The sequence below is a fragment of the Melospiza georgiana genome, chromosome 4 (genome assembly GCF_028018845.1).
Source record: "Melospiza georgiana isolate bMelGeo1 chromosome 4, bMelGeo1.pri, whole genome shotgun sequence".
NCBI lineage: Eukaryota > Metazoa > Chordata > Aves > Passeriformes > Passerellidae > Melospiza > Melospiza georgiana.
Genome location: NC_080433.1, coordinates 18,032,200 through 18,060,092, shown reverse-complemented (window position 1 = coordinate 18,060,092; position 27,893 = coordinate 18,032,200). Strand labels below are relative to the sequence as shown.

Sequence of the window (27,893 nt, the reverse complement as noted above, 5' to 3'; positions counted from 1 at the left end):
ATAATCCATGTTGGAATTACTGCCCTGTGAATTCCAAGCTCAGGGCAAAAGTAGGGTAAAGGTAGATACAAAATAGAAGCAAGGAAATAAAATCTGAAGGACCTGCAAATGGAGGGGGGGTTTGGTCTTTTCTTTAAAGAAGAAGTACCTGAAAATTTACTTCTATGCATTGGAAAATAAATTGTTTGGTTCAGTAATCGTCCAGAAGGAAAGAAACTGTGTTTGAGATTTTCAGACTATCAAACAAGAGGAAAAGCAGCAGCTCAAAACATATCTTGCCTGGTTTATGAAAAAGGAAGTAACACCACTAGATGATGGAAGAAAAAATCTTTATAAGACATGGGAATAAGGATACAACATATCTACAACTGTGAGTCTGAATTGAAAAGAAAATTTGTCAAAAGATCACTATGCTCCAACTTGCAAACCTCTGCATGTTATGGTGTGATAATAGTTCAGATGGGCTGGTGAGCCCTACCTAAACTGAATGTATTTTTAATTGAAAAACCTTTTCAAAACAACAGATTGAAGAATAAATAAAGCAAGAAAGATATTTTAGGTGGCTGTGGGGATAGGAGATGAGGTTGTGAGAGTTTTTTGAGGGAAATCCAGGCACAGGTGAAGAAAAACGTGGCATGAAAATTGGAATATCTGAGGAACCAGAGAAGAACATGAAGGAGAAGAAAGGCACCAGAAGGAGCATGGCAGTGATGAAGGAGGTTCTCCGATCCAGAAATCTCCTGCTCGTTGTTCTCATTCCACTTCTGCTGCTTCCTCTGCCACTCATATACCCCAGCAGTGTAAGTACATTTTCATTTTCTTTTTAACAAAGCCTCTGAGTGCAGCAGGCAGTCCTGCTGATTAAGTTTGCGGAGTGCAGAAGGAAAGACAAAGATGTCAAGAAGCACAGATCTTAGAAAAATCAAAGACTCATCTTTGAAGGACTGTGAGGGTCACTGAGAAACCATCACTAAGAGCTAGAGCTGCCTTGAGTTGTGTCACAAGCAGAGCCAGGTGAAACTAGAAAAGCACTGTTTTGAAGCAGAAATGTTGGATCTCTTTCTAACTCATAAAAATAGCAATGTTTTTCGGTTGCCCTGTTCTTCTCAGTCCTTCTAAGCCTTCTGATGTTTACATTCTTGTAACGAACTTTCTCACGCAGTTTTATGTAAATAGTTATTGGTTTACATTCTTTTCTGGAGGAGGAGAAATTTGATGGACTCTTGGTTTGTCCAGTGTCATTGGAGAGGTGACACTGCCATCCTCCAATCCACTGTCACTTTTGAAAATCTATAAATGTTGGAGTCAGATATTAAACTTCCCTTCTTTTTACCTTGGAAGCTCCAGTGTCCATATTGTTTTATTTTGTGTCCCATAGCAACATTTTCTGTCTTAGAGAGGTGGTGATGTTTAATTTATCAAAATCTGCAATGTATTAAAAATCTGCAGCTTGTCCTTCCCCATAGACCTAGATATAAATCTGTCCAAAAAGTGCAGCAATATCCAATTCCACCCTCTACCCTGCTAAAGATTCATTCTTCCTTAAAGTATCAGGGGATTTATGAATGCTGGTACTTTACCGAATAGAAATGCAAAGGATTGGAAATTGCATAGCTGATTTCAAAAACAAAACAGTAACATTTCATTTGGAAAATAAACCAGAATTCATAACAAGGAAACATTCCTGCACCACTGAACTGTGTGTGTTGCACTTTGAGTTTTCCTGCTTTGAACTTCCACGTGTCTTGGCTGTTCTCTTAGAGTGCTTTTTCATCTCTTTTATCTCGAGAGAGGGGATGAATAACAGACAATTGTGCTCTTCAGGGAACAGAAAGGCTCACCCTGTCACACAGGCTTGTTCTGCAGAGGGGTTTAATCTCCCCTGATGCCACTGGAAGGGTGACATGGGAAGAGATGCTCCCTGGCATGCTCAGCCAGGGGATTGTAAAGCACCTTGTGGCTGCTGCAGCAGGAGTTCACTGACAGCATTGCTGCAGGAATTGCTGTTGGACAGTACAAGCCAGTCTGCACTGTTACTCTGCACCTCGTGGTGCTGCTTTGCTGCAAAGTGATGTGATAATCCGTCCAGGGGAGATTTACATCCACTTTGTAGATACGTGAGTGACCACAGAGGGTAAAGCACAGCTGGCAACCTTACCAAGAGCTGGACAAATATTTATAGTGCTATTAAGAAAACATCTACACTGTTTAAACTCAGCCAGCAGTACACTATCCAAGTGCTTTTGTGTAGATTTTATTTTGTTACAACCCACTGACTATGATTATTTTTTAAATATGAGGATTTAATTTGATGCCTGCCCAGATGCTTGTGTTTTTGCAATTATATTAGGGTTTTTGTCTTTTTTATAGAGATTGAAATTACCAGGTCATTTATAGTTGCATTTCAGCAGGGAATCAGCTTGCAGTTTCTTTGATGATACCAGCACCTCTCTGGAAATGTTAAAGGAGCATTACATGTGTAGTGGCATGTACAGAGAGATCAGAGAGAGCACAAGGAGTAGGAATTGTTGGTAGATGCTGCTAATGGGAATAAAGTCCACAGCTTCTTTCATATTAATTTGTGAAAAGAAATGGTTGAGTGAAGAATACATTTGAGAAAATTTGCTCAAATTCTTTTTCCCCTTCTGGAGTTATGACTGAACTTGTCCCACATGTTTGGACATATATGAATGCCTTTAAGGTAAAAAAAAGTGTGTGCTTTACAACCTGAGGGTCTTTTTCATTCTGTCCTTTTTTCCTTCATTGTTTACAATGATATGTGAGCATTTTTTCTTCTTTTTTGTAAACTTTATCCACTTTTTTTTTTTCTTTTTTTTTGGCCATGAAGCCACCAGAGATACCACAAGGCATGCCACATGATTTCAGTCAGTTGGGGACAGGCTTTCTGTAACCAATGTTGTTGTGGCCACCCTGCATCCAGTCAAGGACATTTGGACGACTCCTGAAAGTCACCTGCTGGCAGAGCTGTGAGAATGTATTATCAGGGGATGGTGGCACCTTGATGTGCCAAATCAGCAGAATGGACCCTAAAGCACAGAACATGCTCTGGAGAGCCACAGTTGACTCATTTTCTTTCACCTTTGGTTTTATTTATGCAAGCTGAAGGATGGAATTTCAGCATGATCCCATAAAATCAAAGATGTTATCCCAGAGGCTGGACTACCTCTTTGAAAAGCTTAACCACATGTCTGCATGAAAGATATAAAATGGGCAAATAAGTGGGCAAATTTCCAACATATAGAATTTATTCTTCCTCTTAATCATTCTGAGATCCTTGGATATTTTAGTTACAGAAGTTTTATGCATGACCCTTAGTGTGGAGTTTTTACCCATGGATTCCTTTCAACTCTTTTAACCCAAGGGGCTGACTGAAGAGATAATTAGATGATAGTCCCTCCAACCATCACGTTTCCCTTTTCCTGCTTCAAGCTCTGAGGTGGGTTTAACAGAATTTTTCAGCTGTGAAACAACAAGTGAAGAGGGTGAAACAGTTAAAATTACACTGCCACTGCTTCAGTGCAATACTTAGTAGCTCTGGTAACCATTAATTAAATATATAAACTCAGTTTAATTAAATAGAAAAGATTAATATGGTTTCTCTTGGAAACCAGCAGAGAAAATAAATAAAGTTGCCAGACAAGCCGATTAAGTTTTTAGTGGAGATTAGCAAGCTTGGCTTTCCCAGTACTTGGTTACAGTTTTGTACCATTTAAAAATGTAATTTATTTGGGTTTTTTCTTTTGGAAAATGGGTACAGCCTTGTGTATAGGAAACACAAAGACTTAGTGCCCATCCCAGTAGGGTTTTGGTAGAGATGCAAATTCCCTCTGTCCTGTCCCATTTTCACTACCAGCCCACTTTTTTTGCCACACACAGAGGAGTAATAGAAAATGACATAGTTCCTCAAAGAAATTAGAGAGAAGTATATTTTTGGAGTGAGAAAATGGTTTGGATACCCCTTGGATCTTACATCTGGACTGCTCTAAAATTAAAAAATCATTGATTCTTCTTTAATTAGAAGTTATTTTTCTCCTCAGGCAACTGCTGAATCTGATGCAGAACCCATGAAAACATTAACAGAAGCTAATGAGTTAAAAATTAAAAATGTGTTGGAGTCACGAGGTCACAAAAAAGGCCCCATGCTCTGCTCTCTGTGGAATATTAACCTTGAGGTATAATTTAGTTAAACGTGACTGAGCAGCAAGTTGGCTAATTCAGAGCTAAGTTTCACCCTACAACTGAAGACATTTTCCCCAATATCCAATATAAACCCACCCTAGCTTTGTTGAATTATAATTGTTTAATGTTACACTTTTCTGAAGCAGGAATCAGAGCAAGAACTGGCAGCTAATTTAAATCCAAGCTTCTGAGTAACTTTGGCTACAATTCTTGCACAAGTAAAGGAAATTGTACATATCAATCTATCTTAACTTCCTCTCTGGGCTGTGTTGTGCCTGTTGTTACTGTAAGCTGTACTTCAAAAAAAAAGATGAACATCTGATTGTGACTCTTTTTTGGAGGTAATGAAAAAATGACATCTATAAAGATGAACTTAAATACAAGCTATTGATTAATTCCATTGAACCCACATCCCTGTATAATTTCACTAGGCTTTACCACCTTGTTCACCAAACTGATGGAAAACAGTGAAATGTAAAACATCCTCTTTGATTTGCACAAGATCTGTGAGAATTGCTTGTGAGGCCTCTTGAAAAGTGCTTTATTTAGAAGTCATCCAGCCAGGATGGATGTATAATATGTAAAATTATATTTTAAGAGACTCAAATAGCATATGTGAACAGTGAATTTTCTAAACAATAGCCATTTGTGATCTGTGACTCCATACGGCTTGATAGGTTCACATGGAGCATCTGGTGCAAAATGAGGAACAGATAAATTTATAGGTGGAATAAATCAGTGCAGACCTATTAACTGCCATAGAACAGCACGTTAAGGCAAGTACAGGACTTGGCTTCAAATTTGAGAAAGGGAAAGAAAAGGAAAAACCTTTTCTTGAGGATAGTTTCTGTAGTTATTACCAGCAGACATCCCCAGGTCTCCAAGTACAGAAACTACTGCTAAGTATAAGAAACTGAGCTTAAGGAGAGCTCCAATGAGAGCCATAAATAAAGATGTTTCTAAAGAAATGGACCAGAAGACTTCCATTCACTAGCTGTGTTTTCCTGTAAGAATATTCAGCAGATAGCACTTTTTTCTGTCATACCCCAGCTCCCCATGACTGCTCACCATGATGCTCTCATGCCTTTTTCAACCAGAACCTTGGACAGCAGCAAATTTGTTTGATTAACTCCATTGCCTCCAACCCCTCAGTCCTGTGGTCTTCTTCCAAAGGTCTGTAGGAATTATCTGAGCAAATAAAATCAGCTGAAAAAAGTGTTTTCACATTGCTTAAAAAAAAACCCAACAAACTAAAAAAACAACGAAAAACCCCCAAGCCTAAGTTTCCAGAGTATTTCCCAAAATAACTAGAAGGCAGTTTTATGGCAAATATGAATGCTCTCATCTGGTCCTGTGTCGCAGACATCCTTTATGGGAAATCATTTCTTTAGGATTTTTCCTCCTGAGAAGCTGGAGGCCTCAGGAACAAAATGTAAACAATGATTATCTGCTGCTGTGGAATGCAGCAGGTGCATCTGTGATTGGTCTCATGTGGTTGTTTCTAATTAATGGCCAATCACAGTCAGCTGGCTCAGACAGAGCCCAAGCCATGAGCCTTTGTTATCATTCTTCTTTCCTATTCTATTCTTAGCTAGCCTTCTGATGAAATCCTTTCTTCTATTCTTTTAGTATAGTTTTAATGTAATATATATCATAAAATAATAAACCAAGCCGTCTGAAACATGGAGTCAGATCCTCATCTCTTCCCTCATCCAAGAACCCCTGTGAACACCATCATAGTCCTGAAAACTACCAGTTCCTGTCTTTCTCCAGGACTGGAGAGACAAATATGCTGAGATAACAGGTCAACAGGTCTAATTTGAGGAGTCGTGATTAAGTGCCTGGTAAATATTGGATTATGGAAAACAAACAAATTTGCAAATGCACTTTATGCCATTGTTTTGCTGATAAATGGGCTTATCCCAATGCTTTGCTTTGGATTATATGTGAAAACTTTCATTCACCTCATCTTCTGACTCTCTCCTTTCAGAAAGTAGCCAAGATTTCACACCCAAACAGCTGCACCTTTGGAGGTCCCAATGCACTCCTTTTTGGTTTTTTTTTTTAAACCAGGGCACCCACAATCTGAAGAATCCTAAGGGTGAGTTCCCAGTGCTCTCCACAGCATGGGGTGGGGCAGTAACACTCATCCTCTGTGCTTGTCCCTGCAGGAAGCCTCGTGTGCCTACGTGCTCGTGGTGACAGCTGTGTACTGGGTCTCTGAAGCAGTGCCCCTTGGGGCAGCAGCCTTGGTTCCTGCCTTCCTGTATCCTCTCTTTGGGGTCATGAAGTCCAGCGAGGTCAGACCATTGTGTGTTTTTATCATGTTATGTTCTTGCTCTCAGCTGATTATGTGAACGAGGCTGATCTTAGTGCAGCAGCAAGACTTGGAGGCATGGGAGGCAGAAGTGTTCATCCTGTAAGATGCAACAGGGTCCCACCAGCCCTTTCTTCATCTGATGATAGATGTAGGATATGAGACAGGCTACAAGAGCCAGGAGAGGTGTCCATCCTTTCAGCTCCTGCATCACCAACAATGACCAATACCTATTGCACCACAGGATCCCACCCCTGCCTGTCACAGACACATTTTTATGAAAAATCCTTTCCTTAGGATTTTTTCTCCTGACAAGCTGAGAGGCCTCAGGAACAAAATTTAAGCAATGGTTATCTGCTGCTGTGGAATGCAACAGGTGGATCTGTGATTGGTCTCATGTGGTTGTTTCTAATTAATGGCCAGTCACAGTCCAGCTGGCTCGGACTCTCTGTCCGAGACACAAGCCTTTGTTATTCATTCCTTTTCTAGTCTTAGCTAGCCTTCTGATGAAATCCTTTCTTCTATTCTTTTAGTATAGTTTTAATATAATATCTATAATAAAATAATAAATCAAGCCTTCTGAAACATGGAGTCACATTCTCATCTTGTCCCTCATCCTCAGACCCCTGTGAACACCGTCACATCTGCCCTCCTCAAATCCATGTGAGCAGCAGCCAAAGGATTCACTGTCAAGTTTCCTTGCAATTTTATTTATTGTGGATGCCGTATAAGGCAAGAGGCTATATATGCTAAAACAAGTTACCATTTATTGGAAAAGGCTGGATAATTTTGTTATCCAGATGAATGCCTAGCCTTTTTTCAAAGCTGTAACCTACTGCTGCACTGTAGCCAAAAGTTTTTAGGCAAAGAAGTAGCTGTACAGAAAAGTTTCTGTGATCAGTCCTGAATTTGCTTACTTGAGGTTTTTTTGAATGTTAATTTCTTTCATTATATGCCAAGAATTTATTTTATTTTCTCTGCAACTTTTTTTCCCCTGCCTTTTTCTATCCCTTTTGGGGGAGTGAGGGGACAGCACATTTGATTTAAGGATGAGTAATACAGATAAGAATGCAGAGGAATATGTAGCAAACATAAAATTGTTGGATTTCTCTCACAATCTAGCACTGGGAATACCCATAAATGGATAGAAACAAGCATGAGCTGGGAGTTTAATGACTGCTTATTCCCCCAAGTTTTGTAATAAAATGAGATGCATTTTCATACCAACACAATTCAGTATTTTCACAATCCTTTTTTCCTAACATAAAGGTAAAGTAGTCGGGCATTTTCATTAAAAATTTGGCAGCACATTGGAGAAGGAAATTTAATGTCAGCCTGAGAGACATTCAACGCAATAGCAAATAAAGTGACAGTAAGACTACAGCAAAGAATGTATTATTTGTTTTAGGAGCTGAAATAAATCCCTGCATGCAAAAGTAAACAACTCTGGAGCATTATTTCCAATCTGCTGTTCTGGATTGACTCTTGCCTAGAAAATTACTACTATTTAAGCTACAAATTACTCACAGGGGCTTAAGAGCATGAACCATATATGTATGCTGGTATTAATGAGACTGTTAGCATTCACTTATTTCTCCAAAATGGCTGTGAAAGGAATAAAGGAGAAAAAAACCCAGATTCTTCATGCTGCTGGATTGATGGATTTCCTTCCTTCACCTCATTATTTTTCGAAAAGGTAGCAGGAAAATAAAGAAAGTTAATGAGAAAGAAACCAGTAGAAGAAAGTCAAAAAGGTGATATTTAAAAGTTCTATTTAGTCACCATAGGGATTTATTGAATAAGTGTCATTGAATACATAACTTGCAGCAAATTTCATAAAATAACATTTTTGTCATTCTTGCATTTTATGGAGGACTATCAGTATAACTGAGGACAATGGAAAAAAATTATTGCTTCCTTTGATTTTAATTGTTTTAAAATGCTGGCATCTACATTTCATTAGAGAACTAGTTTTACACTGAAGAAATTACATTTTTTGAAAAATATTCCAGCAACAGCTTAGGAAGGTTTTTATAAAAATGAAATGAAAAATTTTGATAGACCCCAAGCATCTCTTTGTAACTCTTATTTTCTCCCATTTTGTTTGTTTTTACAGAATTATGTGTGTATGTTTCAGTAAGAATTTTATGGTTTGCTTAATTTGTCATTTTTGCAGTTGCTTCACAGAATATCTTCTCATATTATAGTAAGACCTACATCCACAATTCCTGCTTTGGATATTTTAAATATTTTTTAATATTTTCCTGAGGCAGTGATGGGTTTTGCTCATTGTCTTTAAATAAAAGTTCTTAGTCTTGAAACTTTTCCCTCTTTTCCTGATAAAATGGAAATGGATTTCCAATGTGACAAGTTTTGACACAGGATTTGTGGATCACTGCAGAAATATACCAATCCTTTTTTATTGCATTCAAAGAGCAAGTCCCAAAGGACTTTTACTCTGATGCAGTAGGTTCTAGGGATGCCATATTTTTCCCAAAAGCTGAACAAGACAGAATAAAGATAGGCAAGATAAACAACACCTCCAGAAGGAAAAAAAGCAGAGGAAGCACATGAGTAAGCTGCCTTCAGTGCACTTTTGTCTGTGCTTGTTCCCATCTGAGCCTAGCTGAGTATGACTGACTCACTGCAGGCACTGAACATCCTGCTTACAAATATAACATTTCTCTTGATCTTTCCAAAACTCAGAGGCCTATAAACAACAGGGGACAGAGCCTTATTTGTAAACACAACAAGAAAAATATTAAAGAGAATATTTTGATTTATGAATTCTTCATTTTCTTCAGCTTCCCTGTCATTCTTATTTGAGGGACCAAAAATGCACTATGCTATATTTCTTCTCATTCAGGATGATTTCTATGTATTTACTGCTTTTTTAACTGTCTGCTTCCCCCCTGGCCCTTAATGCAGGTGGCTGCTGAATATTTCAAGAACACAACCCTTCTCCTCATGGGTGTGATTTGTGTGGCAGCTTCTGTAGAAAAGTGGAATCTCCACAAGCGAATCGCCCTGCGCATGGTGATGATGGCTGGAGCCAAGCCAGGCATGTGAGTGAACCCTTGGCTTTGGGCAGGCTGAGGCTGGGAGCAGCAGCTTGAATCCACTCTGATCTTCCCATCCATGGCCAAAATCTACCTTGGTTTAAATCTACCTTGGTTTGGGGCATTTTTCATACTCATCTTTCCTTTCAGAGTTTGACAGCTTACACATTTTCACTCCTTTTTCTGCTGCCTCCGACTCCCCGTGTTTCCCTGCCCCGCACTCCAGGTTGCTGCTCTGCTTTATGTGCTGCACCACGGTGCTCTCCATGTGGCTCTCCAACACCTCCAGCACAGCCATGGTGATGCCCATCGTGGAGGCAGTGCTCCAGGAGCTGGTGAATGCTGAGGAGGAGTGCGAGGCCATCACGGCTGCAGGCAGCACCGCTGCTGAGGAAAACAAGCCCATAGGTATTTGTCAGTATTGGCATTCACTCTCTGCTCATTTGTTTGTCAGTGACCTCACTTGTTGATACATTTTACTGAAATTCTATGCAGGTCAGATCTCTCTTGCTTATACTGCCAAAACCACTGATATGTACTCCTTGTACTCTGATATTCCTTTTTGTATTCTGATATTCCTTTTTGTACTATGATATTCCTTTCAAAGGAAATTTTATAAGTGATGGTAAATTTGGAGTTGGGAAATTATTTATACTGAATCAGGGCAGCTGCTGTAGCTGTGTGTCATAAACTCTTGGTCATAGCATTTCACAGGGTTGGAAGAAAACCTTTGGGAATAAAGTCAAGGAAATTTAGAAGAGGCTCAGAAGTTTTCTCTTGACAATCCCATAATAAAAAATTGATAAGAGCTGTAAGGTTCACTTTATTCATTCCTTCCCAGAAGAAGAAGGCTTAGGAAGAAAAGAATCTCTCTTTTCTCTCACTTTACAGTTTCCAGGCTGAAAATTATTTCGTCCAACCTTGTCTATTACACGTAGGTATCACAGTCTTTTAATTGCCAGATGCACATGATCAGTACAATACAAAATAATAAAATGCCACAACAAGGGAGCACCTGAGAGTGTTTGGGCAAAGCTTTTGTTTTTACAGCAGCCCCTCCAGGTGCAGCGGTGTGAGCCAGGGGCTGAGCTCAGTTGTTCCCCCAAGGGCTCTCTCTGTTCCTCTGTTGCAGGTCTCGGTGAAAAGCACGGCCAGCCTTCCCTGGAGCTTATCTTCATCAATGAGGAGTAAGAATGACCCCTGTACACCAGGACTGGACATTTGAGCCCTGCACAGGTTGCAATGAGATGAACCCAGGAGTAGAGCCAGGAAGGGCAAGCAGAACCTTTCAAGTGAATGTGTCTCATGTGACTGACAAGGAAGGCTTACATGATAAATGGGATTAATGCACTGCTCTGGATCTCACTAAAATCTGCAGCATTCATTTATTTTTTAACACTATGGATATTTTAGGGAGAAGGAAAATATTTCTAGGGGTTTAAAAGTTCTTTTGAAATCTGAGTTTGTGCTGTGTAAGAAAGGGCTGTCCACAGGTTTTTATTCTGTTCCCCTGAAGGAACAGTGATGAAGAGGATCCAAGTACAGCGCAGACTGCCCACAGGACATATCCAGAGGGACATCACTTACAGAGCATTCCTGGAGAAAATCTGAACTGCCTGCCTAAAGAGAGATGAGAGTGGAGGGCAGGGGGATATGGAGGAGGGAGAACCCACAAAAAACCACCCCTCCTCCCCTACAAAATTTATAGAAGATCTCTTTAAATATAGACTAATTTCTTCACAGTTTTGAAACACCAGCAGTTTCTGTTTGGGGAAGAATCTAGTAAGGGGAAAGGGTAAATCAAGCACAGGAATAATTTCTTTGTCAAACGATCTAAATAAGCATCAGTTCAAGATATACAAGACAGTATACAAAGCTAATGTTCTAAAAATTTATTATAGGCCAATTCTGAGGAGCATCTTATGAAGTGTGAGAACAAAATTGCACAGTCCCTTTTTGAGCTCCTTCTGTATTTGCAACTGCTCAAAACAAAAGAGAAACAAGTTTCTTTTACTTTAAATTTTAATATGCTTTAAAACAAATATTATAATTCAAATAGTAAAGGTTGATGGCTTTAAGTTAACTGACAAGATCTAAATAGTTTTCTCATTAGTCTAGAGACTATTTGGGTTCTCCAATATTCCCTCTCTTATCTCTTTTTATCCAGCCATACTTTCTATATAGAATCAAATCTTCAGATTGGCATTGTGCCATTATTCCCTTTAACCCCTATTGAAGAGTGTATGTGCGATATTTCAAACAGAACTATTATTAAAATGGGATTACTTGAAAAAGAGCTTTGAAATTGCCAGGAAAAGTAGCACATAATCTGGAAGTAAGTTCAGTGGATTGTTTGCATGATCCACATGCCACACAGGGCAGGTTTTAGGAAAGGCTTTAATGTGGTACAGGTGGGGAGTCAGAAACAGCCTTGGAAAAGTTGGCAGAGGAAGAACTTGAACAGGCAGTAGTGATGCTGGATTGCCTGGTGATCCCCTCCACTCCACAGAGAATGGGGTCCTCTCCTAGAATGGGGTAAATACTACCAAGGAACAATTTTTTTGTTGCATGGAGGTGGAATTCCACTCAGCTAGAGATTGAGCTGTGAAATATAATAATGACTTACTTTTTGGCCAAGAGCCCACATAAGAGGTTCTAATAAGTGTTATTCAGCATTTCAGTAGGCACTAGTTCTCCCCTCCTCCCCATGATATGTCTCTCTTGCAGAAGCTGGATGAACAGGCATTTTTAAAGCACATTTTCCTTTCTTTGTTTTTAGTGCTTCTACTACTGACTTGAGCTCCTTGGTGCACTCAAAGGTATTGTCATAGGTGGTATCTTCTGTGCTACCCTGTCTTCTAGTGCAGGAACCAGCAGAGCAAAATGCACACTGCTCTGAAAAAAAACTGCTGGTGCCCTTATTTCAAATGTGTGGTGGTTGTGGGCAGAAATTAGGTATTGCAGAATGTCCTGCTTTGTATTTAACCTGTCAGCCTGGTAGCACAAATCAATTGGGGAACATTAGCTCCAAAGCAGCAAAAAGAGAATTACAAAACAATAGAAGCCTGCTGTACTCCTTGCTGGAGATCCTGAGATCCAGTCAGAGAACCAACAATTCCATATGGTTTCCAGCAAATCCAGATATGATTTTTTGTTGTTCCAGTATTGCTGGATTCTGAAGCTGAGAACTATCAAGCTGCTGCAGCAGCCTGTACACATCACAAAGTCACAGGCTCAAGGGACCTGTTAGAGTCTCAGACAGGTCAGAGGAAGACCTAATCTCATTATAATTTGACTTTAAAATCACTTAAAAATAAAATAAAATAAAAAAAAAACAGGGAGTTTAATTTTTTTCCTCCAATTTAAAATTAACAGTTGATTTTAGTGCATTGGATTTTCTTGTAGTTTTGGAACCTTTTTTTTTTTTTCTTTTTTTGCCCCAAAAGCCTGCCACTCAGTCACCTTTACAAAGCATCACAAATTCACAAGTGCCCCATGGAGCACAAGAAAGGCTAATCCAAAGGCATTTTCCACCTTGCAGGGTATGAATGGTGTGCACATGATAGCCAACCCTATTGGAACAATGAATTCTACCAGCAATGGGCAGCACCTGCCTCAGGTAAGGAAATGTTAGACCTGGGGGTGAGGCAAAAATCAGGTGTGAACATCACCTGCTCCCTACTGTTTCCTTGAAAGGAATCATTCTCCATCACCTCAGCACAGCCCCAGCTTGGCCCTTTGCCAGTTCTTGCTCCCGTTTAGATGCACCCATCACAGATTTCTTCACAAGACCTTTCCCCAGTGGCTGGGACAATTCATTTAGCTTTACGTCCAGGGATGTGATCACAAGTTTCCTTTATTATTTGACTGTAATAGCCACTTTGTTTCTGCAAATCCTCCTTGGAAAATAGCCCAACTCAAAAATAACAACCCCTGGCACAAAAAAACCCCTTACTCAGAATGAAAAAAGCAGACCATTAATATGTTCAGCCACTTTGTTGGGTACTCTTACTATCCATGTCCATTTTGTCTTCCAAAATATCCAGCCTCAAAATCCTCCATTAAATCAATTCATTGCAGTATTTCTACTTCTCTTGAGTGGATCCAAGAAGAGATTGCTGTTTGGATGACAATTTTGTAATGCCTTAATGGCATAAGTTTGTGGGCATGAAAAAATAGGCTGAAATCAACACCTGAATTTGCGTTCACAGTTCAAAAATAAATCAAAACAAAAATTAGTAAATGTAACAAGCTTTTCTGAACCACTTGCTATCTTTTTCGTCATTCTACCTTTTTTCCCAGTATAAGGACTTGATCTACCAACATAGACATTTTCCTGTCACTAATATGAAAGCTTCTTTTGGAGTAAAATTTTCTGGCATCTTTTCCTTCCATATTCCCATAGCTCAGCCTTTTCCATTCTGTTTTAAGATCCCCAGCACTCCATCCCTAATTAGAGGCCCTGAGCTCGTCTAAGTGTGAAAAGTTCACCGAGCCTTTGTGTGGTGGCTGCTCCTAAACCTCAAGGATTATGGATTCCCATAATCTGCTGGAATCCCATCCCTGCAGCCCTCAAAGGATTTTGGTATCCCACTGATATTCCAGTCAGACCTGGAGCTGGCCCAAACCTTAGCCAGAAGCCTGATTACTGCTTGTCCTACATTTTTGTCACACACCAGGCCATTTTAGGCCCTGGGACAAGTTTCCAGGACTGATCCCAGTTAATCCCTGTGAAGAAAAACCTGGCCTCTCTTACACAAACCTGTTGCTTTGCTGGGACCCGTATCATAGCAAATCAAAGGCGCCTCCAACAAAGGGGAGAGAGAATGTATCTGACTCCATGGATATCAGAAGGCTAATTAATTACTTTATTATACTATACTATATATATTACATCTAAACTGAATCTGCCAAGCACTCAACTCTGCACACAACTGCTCACACTGCCCAGAATCTCGTGACTGTCACCCAACAGTCCCGACACACAAGGAAACAAAACATCCTCACTTTGGCTAAACAATCTCCATGTTGCGTTCTACTTTGGCACAACACAGGCGCAGCAAGTGCTAAGAATTGTGTTTTAATTCTCTGAGGTTCAGATAATGTGAATCTCAGAGATCCTTGGGAAAAATTGTGCCTCGCTTTTCTCTGTGAAATGTGGCGACACCGTATCACTCTGGCATTAGAGCAAGCTGGGCTGCTGTTCTGATCACCTGCTCTGCTCGTGACTGTGTCCCCCCACAGGCTCAGATCCTGGTGCTGCCCCCCGAGCCCTCGGAGCTGAGCAGCAGGTACCAGAGCAGGCACGACCACATGGTGTGCAAATGCCTCTCGCTGAGCATCTCCTACGCAGCCACCATCGGCGGGCTGACCACCATCATTGGCACCTCCACCAGCCTCATCTTCCTCGAGCACTTCAACAAGTAAGTGGCACTGGAGTTTGGTGAGAGTCATTGTCATCCTTGTGGGTCATTTCCTACCTCAAGGAACCCTAGGAAGAACACTCTCCCTGAAGGAAAATTTGCTTCTTCCTCTACTCTAATCTTATTACCAGTGGTTAATGTTTGAAGGTTGCTACATACCCATGTCTTTCTCTCATGCAAAAAACTACTCAGGGTGAGATCATCATCATCCTTGTGGGTCATTTCCTACCTCAAGAAACCCTAGAAAGAACACTGTCCCTGAAGGAAAATTTGCTTCTTCCTCTAATGTTATTACCAATGGTTAATGTTTGAAGGTTACTGCATACCCGTGTCTTTCCTTCACGCAAAGTAAAAACTTCTCAGTGTGGTAACATTGAAGTTTCTCCAGGAACTTCTTTTGATTTGACAGAGTGGTCATCATGAAAGGCAGCAGGCACTCTAGAAAAGTAAACACTAAAGCTGTGAAGATAGAACAAATACAAAGAAATACAAAAGAAGAGATGTCATAAAAACAGCCGCTCAACATGTAGTGCAAAAAACCTCAAACAACCAACTTAGATATGTGGCCTTATGCATTTGCTTCAGAGAAGATGAGAAGCAGCTCTGTGATCACCTAAATATCTCCTTTATCATAGGCCCAGGGCTCCCAAAGACACGAATGTTTCAATGTCAGAAACAGGAATGTTTTTCTGTCAGGACATGGTGGCACTTATCATGCAGAGAAACACATCCAAGCTCAAATCTGATTCTGACTATCTACTGCTACCACTAGTGCCTTGATATCTCTCATTTCTCTCTCTTAAATGGTGGTAGCAGAGAAGACTGAGTTCAAAAGTCATTCTTAATCCAAAGATTTGGACTTTACAGAATTTTCCAAGATTTTGGTTTTATGAGAGTTGCATCAAATGCACACATCCAACATCTTTATCAGAGCACAGCAGAATGCAGTCAACATTTGTGTGGCCCATGAGAAAACATAGAAAGAGGTTCTGGGTGAAATCATTCTGAAGACTGCCAACCTAAAAGAAGCTTTAATATAAACCACAAGCCGGGATGGAGTTTCACTTCAGGTATCTCCAAGTGTTTTTGAAGCTGACCAAACAATCCAGACCATCTGGTATTAAAAGTTTGGAGAGCTGCACTATTTTTCTGTTGGTTTCACTCTGCACAGGTAATGCAGCTGTTTGCAAAAGCAAACTGATGGAACTTTTCTCTCATCCCATGACAGAAAAACATGCCCGTAGATGTGTTTGCAGCTATGTCTGTTGGAGGTTCCTCTCCCTGTACTGTTCTAACTTCTCATGCATTCTCTTTTTTAATTTACAGCCAGTACCCAAAAGCTGAAGTGGTGAATTTTGGAACCTGGTTTCTGTTCAGTTTCCCCATCTCCCTCATCATGTTGGTGCTGACTTGGTTCTGGCTGCACTGGCTGTTCTTGGGCTGCAAGTGAGTGAAAGTTGTTCAAGATATACAGATTACAAAAGCAGGGCATCTGCAGCTCCTCTCAAATGTGTCTCATAAAGAAGTTTTGACTGGTAAATGACAGAATTTAAGGCACAATTTCCTTCTTGTTGCCAGATAAATTACCAGAGGAAATCTCACTTAACTGCCCTGCACAGACAGCAGTGCAGAGTGTTGCTACTTGAGATTGAAGTGCCCAGGTATTGCTGACAGAAATCCATACTAAGCATTCAACTGATTTGGGATTTTTTTCACTCTTATGACAATTTTGAGCCACGATTCCCTCATGGCTGAAATATATTGTTATAAGTCTTTTTGGAAAAGCACAATTTAAAAGATTAATAGAAAAAACCTGCAAGTGAAAAAGTTACTTTTCAGATCTGCCTCCAGCTCAATGAAATTAACATAAACCCAATTAAAATTAAAGGTAAATAGACTCCATATATATTTCTCTTTAAAGTGGAAGGGACTCACAGCCTAAGAGACAAATACATTTAATACTAGTCCTTAAGCCCCAAAATAAGAAAAAGTTTCAGTCTTCTAGGTCATTTGTACCACATATTGTCTTTACAAAGTTAATGAAAACTGCCAAATGTGCGCATTTAGAATGGATTTGTTAATCTGCATTGAAATGTGATGCAGACACATTTGCTCTGAATTAAATTTCCCTTAATTTGATTTAGTTCACTCTTAAAAGTAAACTGAATTGACATCACTATTTCACCCAGGACAATGAATAAATTGATAATGAGTTCTGCTTGCTGCTGACCTTGACTAGATTTGAAGAAGTAATTTAGAGGTGAATGGCTCCATGCCTCTCTTAGTCAGTCTCTGAGTCTTATAGCTCCAAATTAAAAGGCTAATATAAATTCCCTCTGCCACTTTTTTCTTTTAATCTTGAGGAGAAACAGGTCCTAACATGACCCTCAATTAATTTGGTTTTAAAACAAAAATTGAAATTCCACATTGCATCCAAGACTTCATGCTGATTAATGTTTTTCTAAATAATACCAGAGACTGAAGCATTATTGACTTCTTGAGAAGTAGTTCCAAGGCTCCTTAATCTCTGACTTTATTCACTGCACTTCATTAAAGAATATATTATGTTGGGAGCTGGGCTTCAATTCTCTGCCTTCACATCCTCCTGAGCCTGGAAACACTTGGAACCTGTTGAAACAGCTGCCTAATGCTTTTGCATAAATGTTTAATGAATCCCCATAATGTTATTTTCCTAGGAAGCCCTGTGCTATCAATCTGTTATTGCCTGGCTTAGCTGGAACAGCATTCCAGACTTTAAGGCCCTAGACCAGGTCAAAGGTGAAAGAGAATGGACTCATCAAAGGATCATTGCCAGCAGAGAAGTGCTAAGGGTGGAAGTTACCACAGAACTGTCCTTTATAAACCATAGAGCTCTTCTCTTCTAGCCTGGAGGGCTCTTCCAGCCTTGTCTCTCCCTGCTGGTAGATTTTACTAAAGTCTAACAGCAAGATTTGCAAGGAAATTTGAAATGCTTATAGATGAAGAGCAATGCTAAGTGAACTAAAAAATTGTGTTCCATATTTCACATTACATGCGCAATGCAACCCCTGGGTAAGCCCTTCTCTTGACCAGACAGGGCCTGTCTGGATCTTGAGCAATGCAAAGGAATTTGAGAATCTGGCCTTAAGCAGATACATTGAGGGAGATTGCAGTCTATGGTTTGGCCAGGGCTGCAGCTTGGTGCCTAATGAGGTACCCAATGAGATATTAAAATAGCAAGGACCATAAAAGCATCTATTATCACCTTAAAGAGCCATAAAAGTTGTGCTTCCATGGTACCTGAGTCACTGCTGCTGCCTCTTTTAGACTGGCTTAGATCCTGTTACACCTCTGTGTGACAGAGGGTACAGCTGGAGGGAAAAAGGAGGGATCTGTGGCTCAAAGCACAGCTAGGTAACACTTCTGGAAAGAAGAAAAGGAGAGGGTTAAAGTGAGCTTGAAAGCATCTTAATTTCAATTAAGAATGTCCATGCTTTCTTACAGAATGAAGGAAAACTGAATAAACTAAGGGATTCACTTAACATCCATACAAGGGTATAGGAGGCTCAATATATCCAGCTAGGAAATGTGTTTTCTTGTCCCTGGCAGAAGTACAGGCATTTTTCACCTGGGCAAAACACCAGGGTGACTCCCCTGGCCTCTGTGGTGCTTTTCTGGCTGTGCCTGATTTATAAACAAATGTTACTATGACAGTATAAGCAGAAGCAGACAGGTCGTGGCAGCTAATGGGATCCCAAGCACAGCTTTCCCTCATTATGAATCCTGAACACTCAAGGCAAATATGGTCTCAAAAGCCAGAGCAGACCCCAAATATGTTGGATAACCCAGGAAAGCATAGTTAGCCCATGAAAAATTTCTATTGATAGCTGACCTCTGTCACAACCTCTCCACGTGATGAGAGACTCTAGCTGTAGCTTTGGGAGGTTTCTGGCAGCTCCTTGAGGAAGCCTACGCAGAGGGAGCCCAGCCATGGCTCAAGATGGCTCAGTGATACCAATCAGCACTAGTCAGAGCACCCTGGGAACCTTCCAACTATGTCTAGAGTTGAATCTTAAAAGAACTTGAAATCAGATTAATCAAATAGCATGCACAGTAATTTCCTTTTGCATTGCCATGAGGCCTTGCTTCTGTCACATCTTCTCCCAACAGTCCCTGATACCAGAATTTTCAGTCTACCCCATTGCTGAAGCTCTTTTTAATTACTTTTTCCCTTCGTCTTTATGCTCTTGCCTAATTTTATCATGCTATCTCAGTTTTAAAGAGACTTGTTCTGTGAGCAAGAAGAAGAAGACCAAACGGGAAGAAATGTCAGAGAGAAGAATTCAACAGGAATACAAGAAACTGGGAAATGTTAGGTAAACCAGACCTGCCTTCCTTGGGAATTTGTCTCTCATTGTCTCCTACTGCCCTCCATGTTGCCTTGGGCTCATGTAGCTTATTCTAAAATTCTCACCTCTTTTTTCTCCCCTCCAGTATAGAAATAGAACTAAATGCAAAAATGAGCTAAAATCAAAGGCTTTGTTACAAGCATGCGTGCTAACATGCAACTCATTTATTTGTGAGGAAAAAGGGAAAAGAAAGGAAATATTTGAGTTTATTCCAGGGTTCAAAGGTCATCTGAGTCCAGGTTTGTCTTTGAACCCTAAAGGACCCCTTCTCCTAATTCATGCACATACTTATTTTAGTGGATATAAGTTCAAAAAAGGCTTTTTCCCATGCCATGGGTCGTCCAGCTTTCCCAGTTGCCTATAATATTTATGCACAATGGCAAGAAATGTCTCTTGAAAAGATTATTTGGCAACATTTTCTTTTCCAAAAGGGCTGATATGGCACAGAATTCCTTCTTCACAAAGTATTTTTGTGTTGTTTAACTGAAATATTGACAGATCAACTGCCTGAATATGATAAACTCTGAAACTAAACTGTTGTTCAGGCTGTGCCTAAATATGAAATCACTCTTAATTTAAATCTATGCTAAATTAAAAATCCTCAAGCCACCTCAGGTATCCTCAAGTCACCTTGTGTGCACCATCTGCGCTAATTTACATTGTCATTTGCTCTTAGGCTTTCTATCCTTCTAAAAAATGCAGGAGAATGTGTTTACAGTGGAATGCTAATATGAGCTTCACCTTGTTAACACATTTAATCAGATAATAATGCAAATACACAACGAGCATTTAGAAATATTTTCCTTCAGGTCTTGCCCATGAATGATAGCATTGCAAATACAGATGGATATTTTTAGCCTATTTCTTACAGGGTTTAGATGGTTCCCAGCTGGGACCCAAATCTAGAATTCTTTAATTCAAAATAATCTCCCTTGCTATTTTTAATACAATTTTTATCCTTTTTTAAAGCCAGTTTCTACTTTCTTACTTCTCCTGGAAGTTGCTCTTGAGTTTTCAGACAGACCTTGGAATTACTTCCTTGCTTTCTTCCTCTGGTTTTTATTTCTAGCTACCCCGAGATGGTGACCGGATTCTTCTTCATCCTGATGACCTTGCTCTGGTTCACTCGTGAGCCTGGCTTTGTGCCAGGATGGTCATCTTTTTTTGAGAAGTGAGTAAAATCCCCATAACTACTGCACAGGAATACAACTTTGCTTCTTATGACTTTCTACAATTTTTTCCCCCTAAGACATCATCAGACACATTTAATGAAGCAATGAAAAATTGAGTCTTTTTTCAAAAATTAGGATTTTTTTTCTTAAATTATATATTTTTCTATAGTGAAAAATTCCATTCTTTCTCAGTATTCAAAGTGAGTTAAGTAGAGAAAGTAAATTAAACCATTTCAAATGTAAAAGAATAGGAGGGTCAGATTTTGAGGTTAAAACATTTTAGTGCATTCATAAAGAAGTTTTCACTATAATATATTGCAACTATAATTGAAATTAAATTTTTGACAAAAAGTGTTTTATCAAGAAAATGTCCATTCAATTAAATATTGCTGAGAATGGTGACTAAATAAAATAATTTTTCTTTTATTTTAAATAATTTGAAACAAATTATATTAAAGCTTACTAAAACACACTTTGCACATCAAAGAATAAGTGATTTGAATGTAAGTTTTCTTTATATTGCTACTGTATAAAATTACTTTAATTTTTCATTCCAATTTTGACAGAAAAACCATTTCTAATACTGTGATTTTCTGATGATCACTGGAGTTTGGCGCTCCTCAGAATACTTTTACAGAAAGCCTTTTAAACATTTAATTTAAAATCAATCTACAGTTCATTTCTAAAGGATCACCTGGGTTTGGCTTTTCCCCAGAATTTGTTTACTGTTTCTTACACTACAGTAAACACAGTATTTTTTTGTACCTCCAAGTTAATAGATTTGTAAACCAAAAGGGATTATTTGTTTTTCAACCAGAATATTGAAAATTGTTGAGGTGTGATTGAAGTTGCGTACCAGATTCAGTTTAATAAATGGGAAAAAATCCAATTTGTACCCTTGATATGCAGGCATATTTTTCTAGCAGGCTGTTAGTGTGACTTCAGATGTGGGAAGACAACTGCACCTGCAGAAATGTGCTTGGAGCTATGTACCTGGTTTGGAAATGTTTCTGTTAATGTTTGGAAATGGGTTTTTTTATGAATAAGTTGCTATTTTTTCCTTAGGAAAGGTTACCGGACTGATGCTACTGTCTCTGTATTTCTTGGGTTTCTCCTTTTCCTGATTCCAGCAAAAAAGCCATGTTTTGGAAAAAGGAAAAAAGGTGAGGAGAATGCACTAAGAAAGAGAATGGGTGCATTTTTCAATGTCTAATGATTTTTTGTTATTTTTTGTCTGTAAAAAGTTCCAAGAAGATACTTTTATGCTGGTAAGTCAAGGATACCAGCCCTACCTACATTAGACCCCCTTTTCCTTTGCTGTAATTCAAATTGTCTCCTCCAGAAGGTGACAAACTTCAATCTGAGACTGACATCTCTTCTGTGCTAGCAGTTATTAGACTTCAGGACTGAGCTTTGGGAAAGGTTTAGATGGAGTTCTCTATTTTCGAATGCAAAATCAGCTCAAGATAAACCCCAGCAAAAAAATTACTCATCACTTATACAGTGGAAATCACTGTAATGTCTTAAGATAAACATAAAACAGGTCATAGAGTGCCAGACAACATTTCAATTTTGTGCAATTCTTCTCTCACAGTCTTCTTGATAATGAGATTATTTCACGTTTCTGTTTGGGTAGCACTCAGTGGTTTGATCAGTTTGCTGCACCAGTCTTTCAGCAGGGCTGTATGAAAGCAGAATTGCCTGCACAGTCTTATGTAAAGATTATAAATGTATAGAAACACATATTTTTATGCTGTCATATATTGTACAGGTTTTAGGAAAATATGACACTCTATAACTCCTCCTTTAAGAAAATACTCAAGCACTGAAAAAACCCCAATGTCCTCAGATAAAATCTAGGGGCCTAAATGCACTTTATCAAGCATCATGGCCTTCTTTGATATTATAATCCCACTGTAACACCATCTCTGTGGTCTACAGATATATGCACATGCATATCACAACACAGCACACAGTCCCTCAAAAACCTGTAACATGAGGACACAGGGATTTACAACTGTTTACATTAACAGAGCAGCCAAGAGAAAGTCAAAATGTTTGGAATTGATATGCTGCATTTTGTGAGGCCAGATTATTCAGAGAAACAGGCTTGCACTGCCTGTTTGCCTCTCTTTTAGGTAGTCCCATGCATCTTCAGTCATTCTATTCTTGTGAAAAACGTGAAGGTCTTTGCTAAAAGGGCAGTATAATACTGGTCACACACTTTATTTGATATAGGAGATGGTGAAAAGTCAGCAGAAATTAACCCACTGGAGCCAATCATTACCTGGAAGGACTTTCAGAAGACCATGCCCTGGGAGATTGTAGTGTTGGTTGGAGGAGGTTATGCATTAGCAGCTGGATGCAAGGTAATGGTGTAGATTTTTTTAAATGCTCCTTCCTAAACATATTATCAGCTTGCTCTTTTATTCCTTTGCATGCTTCCCAATTTGGATTTATGATGTGGATACTTTAAAGTTTGTACATAATGCAGTAGGCAGCACTCCCTGCGCTCAATATATGTCTTTCACTGCAGTGAAATCTAGTTTACTGAGCAAAAGGAAATGCAGAAAGCATTGACCTGAACTTTGTTTATTTGCTGGTGGGATTCTCTGACGTAAACTGCCACAGAAAGAAGAATCTGTTTGACAAACACACCAAATATTTAGTAATTCTTGCGCTTCTGTCCTTTCCCCAGACCTCTGGCCTCTCTACATGGATTGGACGTCAGATGCTCTCCCTGAGCAGCCTTCCCTCCTGGGCTGTAACTCTGCTGGCTTGCATTTTGGTGTCCATGGTAACAGAATTTGTTAGTAATCCAGCAACCATAACCATCTTTCTGCCTATTTTATGCAGCATGGTGAGTCAAAACAGTGACATTTTTAGTCTGTTGTTTCTTTACAGGCTTGTGGGAATTTTCAGGATGTCAGGGTCTTGGCACTCTGTCCACATGCAACCCAGCCTCAGTTCCCAAGCTACTGCTCTGTAGTCTTGAAACTAGGAAAAAAACATAATTGAGCAGCCAAAAGAATGTTTTAGAATCATGGAATTTATAATACTTCTCAGAAAAAGTGCACTAAGGAATTCATATGCCAGGTACAAGAAAAGGTGATTATGGAATTAACAAGTTAGGTGAATTTCACATGAAACTCGAGATGCTTTTGTTAATGTTATTTTAAATGTGTTGTTCATTACTTAGAAGTCACCTGCTCCCTACTTGTGAGAAAAGAATGGAGTGCTGAATTTTATTTCAGATTTAGAAGTGTTCAAGGGGTTGATCTGGTAAAGCATACTGTCTTCTACCGCGGAAAGCAGAGATGTTTGTAAGGGCAGAAAAAAATCAGGATGCTATTGACAAAGGTAGAAGAAAGAGAGAGTAAATTAATTTTATATTGGAATAGCAGTTACAGAAAATTTCCTTTTCTTTTTAATATAATGTGAAACTTTTCTGTCTAAGAATGGAGGTCATTAATCATCTTTCCCTATTATAACTATTTTATGGGATTGTCCCAAAGCATATTATGTGAACAGTTCTGAGTTAATATTAAGTAGGGTCAAATCACAATATGTAATTGTGTTTCTGTGGCTTAGGAGTTCAAATTTGCTTCTGCTCCTTGCAGAAAGAGATTCTCCTGAAAAAATATTTAGACCAGTAATCTACTTGCAGTGTGAACTGCCATCTTAAGGCAGACTCTCTTTTCAGATTGCAAAAGTAACCTGGAGACACTTCCCTCCCCCAAATGATTGTAGCCTTGTTTATCCTTCCCTTTCCCTCTCATATAAAACTGGGCCAAAGCAATGCAAATTAAAATGGAAAATTTTACCACCACTGAAAACTTCATTCTTTGGCCCACTGTAAAATATATTCCATCATCTCTGCCTTCTCACCATGCAAATTTGGATCATGAACAGCTTGTTCTCCTAACCAGTATTCAGGAGGACATCACATAATGGTCTCAGCATATTCAGCAACTACAAGAAACAAGTTCTTTGTGTTAACCTGTTGTGACTTCTTGTAGATGAAGACTGAAGCTGTAGTCAGTGTTAAACAAAATGACACAGAGAACAAGTGGGAGAAAGAGCAAAAGTGTCCTAATAGTAGCAAACTCCACCCTCCCTCAGCATGAAATGTCTCAAGAGAGATTCCTGGAGCATGACCAGCTCAAAATTATGGCATTGCTCTAAAAAACCCAACCAACCAAAAAATACTTTCCCGCTTAAGTTTAGAAATTAGGCAGATGTGATTCACAGCAGAGAGGGTCCTTTCATAGCCATTATCAGCTGTGACTTTTATTGATCAGGTGAAACACTTCTCTCCCTCTGTTCTTCCAGTCAGAAACCCTGCTTATCAACCCTTTATACACCCTGATTCCTGTCACCATGTGCATCTCATTTGCGGTGATGCTGCCCGTGGGTAACCCTCCAAATGCCATTGTCTTCAGCTACGGGCACTGCCAGATCAAAGATATGGTGAGTCTTGGCACTGGCTGTATCCTCCCACATCAAGCAGATAGTAATAATAATAATAACAATAATAATAATAATAATAATAATAGTAGTAGTAGTAGTAGAAAAAACCAAGACCAACAATAATAATAAAAATAATATTGCTGCTAATATTAAGTAGTGATATCTGAACTGCTCTTACACAATAGAGCTGTCAGGTTAAGAACACAGATCTTGTGTAGGATGCACACATTTCTTATTTGTATTTTTTTTTATGAATGTAATGGTCTAAAGAGCTTTAGGAGTATGGAATCTTTTTTGCACTGGCCTACTAAGACAAGCACAAGAGAGCATAAGAAATTAGATTTATCACATAGCTCCACAGCAAGTCGTGTATCACTCTATTATGTGTGGTTTAACTCCCCATTCTGATTATCTGATTGAGAAGTCCAAGTGACAAACTCAGCAGTTCACAATGAACTGCATCAGTATCTAACCTGAATATTCATTCCTGAATACTCCAACATATACCCTGACACATATGCTCTCATTTATGCTTTTTCTTTTTGCTCTAGAAATCACTACACATAAATTATCACACTATATATGAGTCAGTATAAATTGTACAAACACTTTTTTTTTTTTCCCTATGTTAAAATAAACCATTTTTTTCATTCAGTTGCTCTGTTTTTCTCTTTGCTTTTGCAGGTGAAAGCTGGCCTGGGTGTAAATCTGATTGGCTTGGCTGTTGTCATGGTGGCCATCAACACGTGGGGAATTAGGCTCTTCCAGCTGAACACCTTTCCAGAATGGGCAGCAGTCGGCAACATCACAAGCCAAACGTAATCTCCAATGAAAAAAAGAGCAAAAGTGCAAGACCAAAGCAAGTTGGGACAAAATATTGAACCTACATTTCACATATGAAAGAAAGAAGGAAGCTTGAAGCAGGATCCATTGTAAAACTATGAAGAAAATCCACTGGGAGGTCTTTTGCAACAGCTTTTCAGTTCTGAAAATCAGTGTGAGTTAAAAGGAGAGATTAGCTTTGCTCTATTGTTGCTTTCTCTGGGATACCATAAGTCAGAAAAAATCCACTCCTCCAAGTTATTTCCCTATAGCTTTTTCATGCCTTAGAGCAGTTACATAGGACTTGTATGCAGGACTCCAGTGGCAGAAGACAAGTACACACACACTGCTGTACTCAGCAGCAGCACATTCAGTCCTACTCTTGACTCCTACACTGAATGTAGGCTGAGCCTTATTCCCAAATCCAGAGGAGTTTTATGAGCCTACTTCTTTTGAAGGCAAATTATTCTTGTTTTTTTGCGATGACTTATCACTGTTTTGCAAAAACCATTTTTCCGCCTAATTCATATGACCTGGACAGAAATCCAGCTACCAACTACCAGCTACAGCGCTTCAAAGGGATAACAGAAACCTCCAGAGAGGAAGGAGAAATCTCCTTGGAAGGAGAATATGGGGTTTTTTTCCCACACAGCACTAGTATAAATTTCTAATATTGCAGTACTTGCAGTCTCAGCTTTGGAAGGAAGAGTTTCAGGAACAGAAAGTTTTGTTCAAGACCTTCTTCATTATTACTGCAGTGGGAGCTCTTTCAGCAGGGGAAGCTGTGATCAGCAAAACCATATCAGGCCAACAGCCCCTGTCACTCTCCTGTCTCTTTAGCTGCTGTTTAATTATGCACTTATGATTCCCCTGACTGAGCAAGTCCCACTCCTGATGGCACTCAGTGCTGCTCCATGAGTAAGAAGGGAGAGGGCTGAAGTGGAGTGGTGCTGGTGTATCTCCCCTTCCTGTGTATTCACTTGAATCTCACACACCCTGCTCTCTAGCAGCCCAGAGAGCAGGAACTTCAAATGTAGGAAACTGTGGCATGAAGGAAATAACCACCAAGCCAAAAGGCCAACCTCTTTATGTCTTATCAATAAAGTGAATGCCCTGCTTTCCTCACTGGATCTCTCATTAAGTCTTAAGTGTCTCTTAAGTGACACTCATTAAGTCTTCTCATGTATTATGTTCAGTTTTTAATAATTTCTTTAATGTCAATACATTTAAGCTGTATATTAGAATGATTGAATCTCATGTAATCACACATACACTTTAATGAATTTTTATGCTTTCCATTTTTAATCTAGGCTCTCTAAAAGTGAATGTATTCTGTAAAAATAAAATGTCAATAAAATAAATTATTCACTACTGCACATCCTGGTGCTCCATGAGCATACAAATTGGATATATTTCACCCATAACCCACCAAAACTTTAGAGAAGCAGGGTTGAGACAGCAGGAGGTTTTGGTTTACTGCTTCTGTCAAAACAGAGGGATCCCACAGACTCATATTGAAAGTAAACAGGTACAATAAAAGGTCATAGGCTGGCAGAAGTGAGAAAGAAATACGGGGAAAAAAACAAAAAGCATGTCTTAACCCTGGTTCCAAAAGCAGGAAGCTGCATCTTTTAGCAAAACAATTGCTATTCCTGGTAGTTTCTGTAAATTTCGTTTTGAATAGCAAAGTGTTTCTGTGCATCAGTCACTTTAACCATCCCCGATGCATAAAACAAGACCTTGGCCTCACTTTTCCAACTCTCCTCCCAGCTCACCTATTCCTGTGTTCCCCTCACCCTGATCCTGCTGCTCTGCTGCACTCCAGCACACAAAGCTCAGGGCAGCCTCTGCCATGCAGAGCCCCCTCATCCTTTCTGCTCCCCTCCCTGCTCTGGGTGTCTCCCTGCTCCCCAGCAGGAGGCTGCTCTGAACACAGACCCCAAAATGGTTCTCAAAGCAGAGGCACTCTGGGCTCCCCTGACAGGAGCTCCATCCTGAAGCCCCAGGAGCAGGAGAGCAAATGCAATGTCTGTTCACCAACA

At 39.5% G+C, this 27,893-nt stretch overlaps 1 protein-coding gene across 1 annotated transcript; it reads left to right on the top strand.

Moving 5' to 3' along the window:
• Window positions 1-25: 25 nt before the first annotated feature.
• Window positions 26-26,980, top strand: SLC13A4 (solute carrier family 13 member 4). The gene is made up of 16 exons (XM_058022432.1): window positions 26-800; window positions 6,372-6,500; window positions 9,446-9,582; window positions 9,803-9,984; window positions 10,709-10,763; window positions 12,356-12,395; window positions 13,118-13,195; window positions 14,821-14,999; window positions 16,326-16,445; window positions 19,253-19,354; window positions 20,457-20,558; window positions 21,625-21,722; window positions 22,798-22,928; window positions 23,258-23,419; window positions 24,892-25,029; window positions 25,714-26,980. The coding sequence occupies exons 1-16, from the start codon at window positions 636-638 to the stop codon at window positions 25,849-25,851; spliced, it is 1,956 nt and encodes a 651-aa protein (XP_057878415.1). The 5' UTR covers window positions 26-635; the 3' UTR covers window positions 25,852-26,980.
• Window positions 26,981-27,893: the final 913 nt, after the last annotated feature.